At 44.0% G+C, this 12876-nt stretch overlaps 1 protein-coding gene across 1 annotated transcript; it reads left to right on the forward strand.

The window, feature by feature from the left end:
* Nucleotides 1–110: 110 nt before the first annotated feature.
* Nucleotides 111–8650, forward strand: memo1 (mediator of cell motility 1). The gene is made up of 9 exons (XM_083658351.1): nt 111–515; nt 2220–2301; nt 2730–2798; nt 2959–3071; nt 3548–3659; nt 4052–4194; nt 4387–4463; nt 5846–5950; nt 6051–8650. The coding sequence occupies exons 1-9, from the start codon at nt 455–457 to the stop codon at nt 6180–6182; spliced, it is 894 nt and encodes a 297-aa protein (XP_083514477.1). The 5' UTR covers nt 111–454; the 3' UTR covers nt 6183–8650.
* Nucleotides 8651–12876: the final 4226 nt, after the last annotated feature.

Raw genomic sequence — 12876 nt, forward strand, 5'->3', positions numbered from 1 at the left:
GCGTTTCAGACACGCCCCTTACCTGCTTCGATAGCCTACGGACAGTCAGACCCACAGATCCCGAATTGACAGCTCTTCTTGCTTTTGTTATTGCTTTTCTGACAGCCACTACAAACCAGCTAATTTACTTTAGATCCGCCGTCAATCGTTCGACATTTAAAGATAAACTATCTCGTCTTCTGTGCCTCTCTAAAGTTGCTATATATTGCTAGAGTGGCTAACTAGCTGCTCTCTACGGCTAACTTGGTGTAACGTTACCGTAGCTTACGGTACAACAAGCTTGCTAGCCAGCTAGCCAGCTCTCTGATTGAACTGCCCTTTGTCTCTACGTTACTCAAGAAGCAAGTTAGCAAGCAGGCGTTACTTGCTCTTTGGGGTTAACACCGGGGTCTAAGATTTTATTTTTCGTCTGACAAGAGTTAAGTGAACCAAGATAGGCGGCTTGGGAACCAAGATGTCGAACCGAGTGGTGTGCAGAGAAGCAAGTCACGCCGGCAGCTGGTACTCTGCATCGGGTAACTGTCAACAGAGCACAGGGCAGCGTTAGCACACCATATGCTAGCTAGCTATTGTCTCTCCCCCCCCGCATGGCAGCGTGTTTTGATTTGTATGTTGGCTTTTCATTTTTCACAACGTTTATTAACTTGAGATCTAACGTTGACAACATTGTCGGAATCACGATTTCACAAATCAGACATCGAAGGGCTGTGGTCCAGCTAATGTAACGTTAGACTAGGCTAGCTAGCTGATATTGAGTCAGTCTTATCCCTGTGATCTCAGTCGTTGCATGGTTGTATTTGAGCTTATTCAGCACTTTCTCCCCGGATGGCCGATGGTCATTTAAAAAACAAAGGGGCGTCTGCAAGTCTGCTTTTTGTCAAGCAAGCAACCCAGGCTAACGTCAGCATCGACTTAAGAATAGCTAACTTGGCTAACATTGGCCTAAATAACGTTAGGTGGCTAGATAAGACCTTCTCTTGAGCCTGCCTGCGAGGCAACCGTTTAAGCTGCTAGTGCTGGTATTTCATGATGTGGTTTTGCTGGTTTCTGACCCCGACTCGCTTAACGCTTAATGGTCCCTGCCTTGGAACAAAGGGACTGGGTAGGGCAGGGCAGCAAATTGAAGGTTCATGTTGCAACGACTACCCCCTCCCCCATTTTACAAGCTAGCTGCTAGTCCCCTTCCCTGCCCGAGCAAGCTTGCTTGTTTATCCCTCTTAAGCCAGTGAATATGGAGCTAAACACCCTACACCACCAGCCTACATAAGTACACTGTCCTTTGTGTTAACTGCATTATGAATTATCCATAAGCTAGTTGTATATGCATTAGAGCCTAGCTCAGACTAGCCCAGTTGTTATTTTTGTTCAGTTCTTTATGATAGGTTCAATACAAAGGAGTCTATATTTGTCTATTTCCTCCTCACTCACTCAATTAGTTTATGTGTTGATTACTGTTCAGCTGTGGACAATGATGAAGATAGTGTCAGTTCTAACACCCGGTTGCTTTCCAGTATAGTCAAGCATAGTTAGCAAGTTGATTTGTCATGGAGCTGGTTAAACACGAAATGGGTTTTAGTTGAAAAAATGTAGATCACTTTGAGGGTTTAGATCAGAACAGTTGTAAACTGGTCTCTCTAGACTACATTGATGGTGATGGCTGAGTGAGTTTCACTCAAAAGGTCAGTCATCTGAGAGCTTGGCAAGAGCAGCATTAGGTGACATCAGAGGTGAGATTTTGGCTGTACAGCATTTGGGGAGAATATGTTGAAGCTCATTTGAGTTAATTACTTTGCACACCATACTCAATATAGCATACTCTTAGACTTAAGAGTATAGGCTAAATTAATCTCTAAAACAACTTTGATCTTTCTTTGCAAGACCGTCACTTGAAGCTTTCATGTGTCCCATCTTATCCATATTGAACGTATCCCTGTTGTTTCCTCTTATTGTCATTTGCTAGTGCTGACCCACTATGACATTCTTGGGCATGTAAGTCAGGGACATGGAGAGAGCAATAACAGTTCATACCTTGTGGATGGAGTGAGTAGCCTGCTCCATTTTATTCCACTGATCAGAGATCAAATTCACTAATGAGAATCCTGAGGTTGCAGGTATTTCCTAATGATGTGCGATAAATTAAAAGATTTTGATGTTTTTGTGCTACTTGTGTGTGGTTAATTTTCACATGACATAGTTGTTTTTGCTTCTGCCTTCTCCAGGATCCCAGCTGAATGCACAACTAGAAGGCTGGCTGTCCCAAGCACAATCCACTATCAGACCTGCTAGAGCCATCATAGCACCGTAAGCACACATTCTGGCTGCCACTAACGATTATTTTCATAGTCGATTATTTTCTCGATTAATCGATTAGTTGTTTGGTCTATAAAATGCAAGAGAATGGTAAGCAAATGACGATCAGTGTTTCCCAAAGTCCAAGAGGACGCCCTCAAATGTCTTGTTTTGTCTACAACTCAAAGATAATATCAGTTTACTGTCATACAGGAGTAAAGAAACCAGAAAATATTCACATTTAAGAAGCTGGAATCAGAGAATTTAGACCTTTTCTCTTAAAATTGTACTCAAAACAATCAATCGATTATCTAAATAGTTGCAGATTAATTTTCTGTCGATCGACTAATCGATTAATCGTGGCAGCTCTACTGAACATGTCATATGGTATAATTGTTGTACTGCCACCCCATTCTTAGTGGACATGTTTGTGTTTGCAGGCATGCTGGGTATACTTACTGTGGTGCTTGTGCGGCACATGCCTACAAGCAAGTTGATCCTTCTGTTACGTGAGTCATTTTGACACTTTCCTTTTCCTAACCATCATCATCGGTTTGTAGGAAATGCTTTGTATGGCTACCGAATGAACAGATATTAGTTCAGTATACAGTGTTGGTGGGGCCTTTGTTGAACAGAGCGAGTGAGGTGAAGTCTGTGTTTTTTGTTCAGTCGTAGGGTGTTCATCCTAGGACCCTCACACCATGTGCCCCTCTCCCGCTGTGCCCTCTCGCCTGCGGAGGTCTACAGAACACCCCTCTACGACCTGAGGATCGACCAGAAGGGTACTCGCTGTTTTTCCTCATTCCAATTGTCACTGCCAGTGCCAACAATCATTTGCAACTCCACATGACTTTGTTGTATTCTTTCCTTGGGACAAGGGCTTACCGTACTTGAAAATAAAAATTTCATTTGAAGCATAGTTGATGCTAGTAAAAAAAAAAAAAAAATGGCAGCAAGTTGTGCCCTTCCTTGAGTGTGCCAGTTCTAGTCTAGATTGGTATTGCAGGTGCCAGCTCAATAATGCAGAACTGAAGCAGTCTTGGGAAGTGAAATACTTTTTAAGCATCGTCTAGGGACCAGACATCTCCCCCGACTCTCAGGAGAATGGCTTTCACAGTGATGAGGTTCAGTGCCGCTAAGCACTCCGCATCAAGACGCCCACTTTAAATGAGTGTTCGGCACCAACGTTGACTTCATCAGGAGAAATGAACGTGATAATAATCACAAATTCAAACAAAAGTCACCTCTTGTCTTGCAGTTTATGCTGACCTCTGGAAAACCGGGATGTTTGAGAGGATGAGTCTGCAGACAGATGAAGATGAGCACAGTATTGAAATGCACTTGCCTTACACTGCTAAAGCCATGGAGAGGTGAGACACAACGAGCTGATCAACCTTGAAGGATTCCAGGAAGAAATTGTTTTTATTAGCCATTTTTGAAACATCTGCAACTATAAACAGAGAAGACAGCATTTTAGTTCTGCTTTCCATTGCCTTTCTCTACGTAAACCCAAATCGCAATGCTGTGGAACTAAAGCGTTTGATTGAGGGGAAAAACACATTTGGTATTGTTTGGTAAATTTGTCATTTTAATTAGAGTGATCGTTAACGTTACCGATGATTGATTCAGGAACATGCTTAAAATTGACATCCCTAGCTCTGTTTCGTTTCCACCCATGTTCCTCAATCTGAATTTTTGCAGTGAGACAATGTTATTGCATCCAGGTTGTTTAATTGGGTCATTTGATTTCTCCCATTTGCAGCCACAAAGACGAGTTTAGCATCGTCCCTGTGCTGGTGGGCGCCCTGAGCGAGTCCAAGGAACAGGAGTATGGGAAGCTGCTCAGCAAGTACCTGGCAGACCCTTCCAACCTCTTCATCATCTCATCCGACTTCTGCCACTGGGGTACGTATTGACACATAGTAACTTTGCATTCAAATTGCAATTCATTCTCTGGAAATTCATTCAATTCATCCTCTGAAAACCTTACGATAAAAAAGTGTAGTCTGTGTCCTCAGAGGATAGTTTCATCCTCGGGGTCTAAAATGACACGACTCTCTATCCATCTTTGTACTGATGCTCATTTCTTCTCGGAAGGTCAACGGTTCCGCTACACGTACTACGATGAATCTCAAGGGGAGATCTACAGATCTATCGAGCACCTTGATAAAATGGTAAAGCCATCACCACGTCTTCCTCTCAACTGTCATGTTTGTTTAAAAATGCAAGTTCTACAACTTGCAGATTTTAAGTGTGTAAAGAAATAATGTTCTTGTGCTTTTGGATTACCCTCAGCTGCACTTCACAACTCAGAGTAGCCGAGCACAGTGTGGCGGTAGATTCCCTGCCTACCAACACGAGGGTCGCAGGTTCGCGCCACCGTGTTAACCTCCGGCTTGGTCGGATGCAAATCAAGCATTTTACTGTTATCATTTGAGAGGATTTCAAAAGTTAAAAGTCCCACATGTGTCGCTTCAAATTGTTTCCTTTCTAAAACTTGGGGTGCTGTAAAAACACAGTGCTCCATGAGTTCTGACAATGACTGCTAGATTTGAGATCAGGACAACTGACTACACACCAACTCAAAATCAAGCTTTTTTCTTTTTTAACTGTATCAATTTAGAGAATTTCAACTTGACGTCTCATATTTGTACGTTGAAATGACACAATGTCTGAAACACATCGCACAATCGGTCCAATCATGCTTACTGTCGTGCGTAGTCACCCCCCCTAAGGCCCATTCTGAGCCAGGAAAATTAATTAATTATATATAATATTAATTGATGACTTTTACCCGGCTTTGACCTCCATCAGATACTAAGAAATTGCAACAACATGGTCTGGCACAGCTTACGGTGACTTGTCATTGACATAAATAGTAAAGTCGCAATAAAGAGCGAGCTAATAGAGCAGAAATCCATCAGAAACGTCTAGTGAAGAGGTAATACTGTACATCACGACGCATGATAATGCTGCTTTGTGTCGTGAGCTTTTTTGGCTTAAGAACGATATGTTCCAATGCCGCTCATTCACTCGTAGCACCGTCTCCCATCGCAGAGCAGTTTAAAATAAAGGAGGGAGGGGTTCCAAAATGGAAAACAGGACAGAAAATGAGAGAAATCTCAGCACCTGACGGAGTATCGTTGAGTAGTTGCCTGGTATTGATCAACAGCCCTGTCAGCCCGCCACAGACACAGATCCTTTCCAAAAAATGAGAATATCATGGAAAAGTTAGTTTTTTTCCATAATTCCTTACAGCTCCAGAAAACCCCCAAAACAGTATTTCAAGAAATTAGAATAGTGTGAAGAAAATCAGCAGTTACTTCTCAGTTATGACTGACTCCAGCCTCAGTCCACTCCCTCTGAATCTCCGCCAAATTTTTGAATCGTCTTTGCTTGACAAGCCGCTGAAGCCCACGGTCATCCATGGTATTTCCATGATATTCAAATTTTTTTGGAAAAGGATCTGTATATTATGGCCATTTGTGCTATAATAGGACAGTGAAAAACATACTTAAGGTTAGTCATCGCTGTCTGTTTCTCTCTGCTTGCAAAGGGGATGGGCATTATAGAGCAGCTGGATCCCATGTCCTTCACCAACTACTTGAAGAAATACCACAACACCATCTGTGGGCGTCACCCGATTGGAGTGCTGCTAAATGTGAGTATCACAGTCAGCGTTCTACAAGAGGGTTGATGGTTCAACAACAACAAAAAAACTCGTGACCCGAGTGTCTTGAACGCATCTCATTGTCTTGCAGGCTGTGGCCGAGCTGAGGAAGAGCGGCATAGAAATGAACTTCTCCTTCCTGAACTACGCCCAGTCGAGCGAGTGCAGGAACTGGCAGGACAGCTCCGTGAGTTACGCCGCCGGGGCGCTCATCGTTCATTGAGGTCGACTGTCCCAGGGGGGCTGCCGCAGCGCCGTCCCGCCCATAATATCTTATCGCCATGACCCCCGACCCAGACAACCTACCCCCATCCCACCCCCCAGTTACACCCACTATCTGCAGGAAGGACCCAGACACTCAAAAGCCAATACAGTCCCCTTTCTCCCACTCTCTCTCCCTCAGCCCTCCTGCCTCTCTCCACCCCCTCCTCTCGGTTTGCAGTGTGTCTTGGAGCTTTTGGTTGAAACGTTTTTGCTTGAAGTGCAGTTTTGAGGTCACGTAGGAGCGAATGGTTCAAGGAGACAGGAGGAGTGCTTATTATTTTTGGCTTGGAGTGAAGCCCGGGGAGGAGGGGGGGGAGTCTCATTTGGGAGCTTGCAAGGACTGGAGTCGTCCTCTCCCTCACAAAAAGATGGATTTGAGTTGTGACAATGTAATTTGCACTCCTGCCGATCTGTGCTCATGTAATTTGCCTCAGAAAAGGAATGATAATAAAACTGCAGATATAAATGGAAATCAAGAATAGTATATATATATATATGTTGCCAGATGAATATGAAATGTGTTTTGACTGACTGCTTCAAGCTATATGCCACGTAAACTTTGAAAATACCATCATAAGTAGCTACTACCGCCACTCTTCAACATACAATATGTTGTCGTTGCTAACAAAGGGCTGCACCCCACGAAGTTCACTAACCCCCCGCTGTACAAAACCAAAAAGAGTTATTACTCTCATATTAGTCTATTAAATATTATCTTATTTTATTCATCTTTTGTTTCCTGTATTTCTCCCTTTTTTTTGTAGATGTATTAGACTTAGTATTTACCAGTCGTGTGGCGGTATATTTGAACAAAAGCAGTGTTGTCATTTAAACTCCAAAAGCCATCGAGGTGGTTTGCCCAACAGCTTGGTGAGAGCAACACTGCAGGCGGATTCGTATGAGATTCTACTGTAGTGTAGTAGCATTGAAAATATGTTTTGGAGGTGTCGGACTGCAACTGTGGCTGCTACAGAAATGTAATCGAAGCTGGATATTGAGTAAATGACTCAAACTCTGACGCATTTAGCCTTTGTTTACACTGCCACCTGGAATCTTCTCAGCATAGGAGGCCCGAGCCATTTCTAGGTTATTTCATCAGTCAGAAATCATTCTAGATCAAATCTTTATAAGTAAAATTATTTGGAATAAGGTAATAAGGTATTCAAGTCAGTGATGTCAGTCATTTTTAATATGTAATAACTACTGTGAAATCAAGATAATAGCCATTCTTTATTTTCCAGATTTGATCCCACCCATTTGCAGATTTGCTCCATTTTGCTGCCAGTGAGCTTAAAGACTGACACAGATAACTGACTGCTGTTAGTCCCTACTGTCGTCTCCCTACTCATTTTGTCACCGAACTCTGTTTCATGTGGGATGTTGAAAAACAAAATATGAGTATTTGCACTTTGGAATGCCAGTAACCCATGAAGATCAGGAATTCTGAGAACACTTTCAGAAATGTTTGAATTCTTTTTACAAGTCATGTTTCCTGAACCACCCTTCCCCCCCCCATTCTCTCCCCCTAATGTTTTCATTGCTGAACAAACCCGGACGGGGAAACCCAAAGTGGATTCGAGGTGGCAGTGTAAACGCAGGCTTTGTTCTGGACATGCTTAATCGGAGGTGTGCAGTACACGTCTTGCATCCTGCCCTTTTGACCTTTCTGATTATCAGTTGTCACCGATGGATGCTTTTGCTGCCAAAGTCGAGCGTTGTTCCTGTTTTAGACGATGCAGTCCACTCGTGTATCCCCTCCCCTCAGCCCATACAGGGAAACGGTCTGGTTGCTGTTTTTGCGGTGTGGCTCTGAACATTAAGCTACCTGGCTGAACCAGGAGGGGCACAGAACTGACGGATGAATCTCCAGACTCACTTGACCTCTGAAGTTTGTTTAAGGGAAACCAGTAAAGCATGACACACTGTGCTATTTGTGCCTTGGATCACTGTTGCACATAATACACATTTAAAGCGTATTTTACACTTTGAGTCTTATTTTAGAATGTGTATCTTGAGTTTTTTGTTGTTGTTGCTGTTCCACCTCCTCTTGCCTAGTGCCCGACTGTCTCCCGACTCGCCCAGCACACCAGCGGTGTGACCCCCGTGCCCCATCTGTTGGGTCTAAAATGGCACCAACTGTTATCTCCTTTCTCCAGCGGGGAGGGAGGGGCGTTCTGATTTTCCCCCACCTCACCTCATTCCTGTAGAGACAAAAGGCTGAACCTCAACACTGTTCAATTTCTGTTTATTGATCTTTGTTCAACTGTTAGCAATGTTTTTTTTCTTTTTGTTTTTGTATCATTTTTCTTGCGTAGAGAGTGGAAAATTACACATCACAAACCTAAAGTATACTACTTAAAATACTCCCTTGAAAGGAGTCTTTTTGATCTCAGGTTCCACTGACAAAGCATCCCAAAATGCTCTCCAGATAAAAGCTAAGGATTCATGTTACAAAAAGAGTAAAATCTACTGAAAAGCACGTGTTCTGTGGTGTCTTATTCTTTATGTATTTGCAGTCGGAACTATGAATTTCATTTTTGAACCGGCATTTATATGTTGTCCATGCAAAACTGCAGAAGAAGAATATCCTGATGTGTTTTCAGTGCGTACGTCCTAAACTTTCTTCTTTGCTTTTTTTAAGAAGAAACAAACTTTCACCTCTTGTTTAGCCAATTGTGGCCAGCAGAGGGAGCCTGGTGAATTGGCCATGCCAGCAATACCTACCATACAGTACAGTAATATTGTATTGTAACTGTACATTGATCCAATTGGATGACATGAAGTAGTGGCCTGCGACCTTTGTACTGTGATACCCCCCAGCTCGTCCACTGAGGAACCCTGGTTCAGGGGAATACACCTGCCTCCGACTTCACAACAGTACATCAAGAAAAGGATTGATTTTTAGCCTTCACCTGGCTGGTCATAAACTGATGAGGGCAGGTGTCTTCTAATGTAGAGTCCAGATTGATTGATTTAATTTTTATTAATTTATTATTATTCCAGACCTCTCACTTTCTTTTTTGGTCATCATAAATCACACTGGTGGTGAATGGTTAATAGTATTTAAATTGCTCAAAGGAAAATTTACACAAAAGGTTAAATTTTTCCTGTAACATTATATCTTGTCTGCTCACTGATCATCCAAATTGTGAGACATCTTAGCATATGACCTACTTCACACTTCAACAAACACCGCGAAATAACTTAATACACACTCTTAAAGCAGAAGCTAAATGTTTTCACCTGTGCATATACATCCCTAAATAGAACCTAAAAGGATGACCAAGAATTAAGCTGTTTCCATTTCATAATGTGGACTTGCTGTCTGTGTTTGGTAGACCTGTTGTCTTCTCTTCTTCCTTATAAAAGGTCATGTCATGTCAGCACGATGTGTGATCATGTCATTTTTAACAGCAGCAAAGCCTTTCTGAGTGGAAGATGTGTGTGATGATGTCATTTTTAACAGCAGCAAAGCCTTTCTGAGTGGAAGATGTGTTGATGGAAGTTCTTAAAGACCCAGCTAAATGTTTTTGTCACATACTATAAGGCCTCCTGTCAAGATTCCAAAAGCCATAGGCAGTTAATTGACATTTCTTACTTCAATGAACGGCAAAGAGTGTGAGATTATATTTCCGGGAATATTGTAACAAAGTCATATTACTGACATAAATAATTAAACAAAAATGTTTATAACAATTCCAAAAGACCATAGTAATGGAATGAATGCAAATCAATCCCACTGTCTGACTTCATGGTTCTATTGTCAGTGAACAGACTAGCCAATACTACCATCTAGTGGAGAGGGGCTTGTAGCCATTTCAGTGGTCATTGGTCTGTACCACTAGGGGGCGCTAAAGCGAATGGTCCGGACCAGTTGGTGTGGTCCGTCACTGTACCACGGACCACTGGTGTGTGGTCGGTCAGGTGGTCAGTGTCGTCTGTCACGTGGTCCGTCAGTGTTCCTTCTCATTTTAATGCATGGTCAGTCAGCACAGACGCTCTGACCATGGTCCGGACCACTTAGTGTGTGGTCGGTCAGGTGGTCAGTGTGGTCTGTCACGTGGTCCGTCAGTGTTCCTTCTCATCTTAATGCATCAGTCAGCGTACAGACGCTCTGACCATGGTCCGGACCACTTAGTGTGTGGTCGGTCAGCTGGTCAGTGTGGTCTGTCACGTGGTCCGTCAGTGTTCCTTCTCGTCAAAATGCATCAGTCAGTGTACAGACGCTCTGACCATGGTCCGGACCACTTAGTGTGTGGTCGGTCAGGTGGTCAGTGTGGTCCATCAGTGTTCATTCTCCTCGCATCGTCAGTCAGCGTACAGACGCTCTGACCATGGTCCGGACCATTTAGTGTGTGGTCGGTCAGGTGGTCAGTCACGTAGGCTACGTGGTCCGTCAGTGTTCCTTCTCCTCTTAATGCATCGCAGTCAGCGTACAGACGCACTGACCATGGTCACGACCACTTCAGTGTGTGGTCGGTCATGTGGTCTGTCACATACGTGGTCCGTCAGTGTTCCTCCTCGTCTTACGATCAGTGTACAGACGCACTGACCATGGTCCGGACCCCGTGTGTGGTCGGTCAGATGGTCAGGACCCACGGCAGCTCAGAACAGCCCCCATCCCCCTGAACGCTAAATCACAACTAGACAATACTGGCCTACACCTAGTTTTAACATAATACCCGATCATTTATATTTATTGCTGTCATCAATAATTACTGCGATCATGCCTTTTCATCGCTGGAGCCTTGCTTGTCGAATCAGCTCCCAGGAACAATTAGGGCCTCGCACCCTCACAGGTGAGGGAGGGTATGCCACACCAAATGGTTAATTAAAGTGTTCCAAAGTATAGGATGTTGTAGACGGACTGTTCTTCACAAGATACAACACACCTCTAAACAGTCGGTGTCAAGTAGCTCTGAGATGCTAACTCCTCTTGCACACCTAGAAAGTGATGTGTTTTGTTCCCAGCAGTTTCACGGCAGTTTCTTTGGAGAAGAAGAATTGCGTAGCCTAGAACTGAGTAACCTAGTTGGCATGAGCAGCGATAGCCACCATGGAAGAACAGACAAAGGAAATATTAACAAAAGAAAATGAAACGTCATCGACAGAAAAAAAAACATGGAAAAGATGCAGAGCAAAATCATCACAGCAATGGCTGAGCACCAAAGGTGCAACCAAATTGAGCGAGGAATCGGATCTTGCAGACATCTATTGAAATGCTGTGTAGCAAATAAAAGACAATAATAAAGAACAATATTGTGCTTGTTATTGAGCGGAAGATGAAATGATGCCCTTAGCAATAACTTATTGGCAAGAGGAAATTATTGCTCCCTGTGGCTCTATTTCACCAGAGGAAACCGATTGTAGGAGAAAACCACCACAGATCCCGTAAGTTACAGGCCCACGCCCTGTGTGCTTCACCCAGCGGGCATTCAGACGATGTGCATCACCTCACTGACTGACTGACTCACATGAGTTTGGCTCGTGTTGCCCTCGGCTGCACCATGGGAAAATGATGCACATAAAGGAGACATGGGAAAATTCCAGTGAAGAGAATAAAAGAATTAACAGGAATAAGTCTGTGTGATTACATGGATGCAAGAATTCCCCTGTGCCACAACAAAGCCAACAAAATACCATGTAAGTTAATCTAGGGCACCCTGAACGAACGACAGGAGGAAAGAGCTAGAACTTAGACACATTCTTTTTTAGATATGCATGGGAGATAAATAATTTTGAATAGAGTTTTTTTAATTGATTTAACACATTTCCTCAGCTCAGCCATGAAGACAAACTCATTCTGCCAGGCCGCTCAGCTCAGTTGGAAAATAATGCCATGACAGCTTTGTAGAAACCTCGCATCGCAGTCAGCGTACAGACGCACTGACCATGGTCACAACCACTTCAGTGTGTGGTCGGTCATGTGGTCTGTCACATACGCGGTCCGTCAGTGTTCCTCCTCGTCTTATGATCAGTGTACAGACGCACCGACCATGGTCCGGACCCCGTGTGCGGTCGGTCAGGTGGTCAGGTCAGTGTGGTCTTTCACGTACGTTACGTGGTCCTCCGCCTTGTGTGGTCAGTGTTCCCTCTATAGCTTATCTTCCTGCAGTGCTCTTTAGTAACTGCCCAACAATGATGGTCATTGACATGCATTAAGACGAGAAGGAACACGGACCACGTAGGCTACGTGACAGACCACAGGCACACATGACCGACCACACATCAAGGCAAGTGGTCGTGACCGTGGTCACGACCACTGTACACTGACTGACGATGCTGTACACTGACTGACGATGCCTTAAGATGACAAGGAACACGGACGGACCACGTAGCCTACGTGACAGACCACACTGACCAGGTGACCGACCACACACTAAGTGGTCCGGACCATGGTCAGAGCGTCTGTGCTGACTGACCATGCATTAAAATGAGAAGGAACACTGACGGACCACGTGACAGACCACACTGACCACCTGACCGACCCCACACCAGTGGTCCGTTGTACAGTAACGGACCACACCAACTGGTCTGGACCATTCGCTTTAGCGCCCCCTAGTGGTACAGACCAATGGGTACGGACCACTGAAATGGCTACAACCCCTGCTGATCTAGTGTCTGAACTGAACATTGCATTTGGAAAAAAAGGA

This window comes from Poromitra crassiceps, assembly GCF_964638095.1.
Source record: "Poromitra crassiceps genome assembly, chromosome: 22".
Taxonomy (NCBI): domain Eukaryota; kingdom Metazoa; phylum Chordata; class Actinopteri; order Beryciformes; family Melamphaidae; genus Poromitra; species Poromitra crassiceps.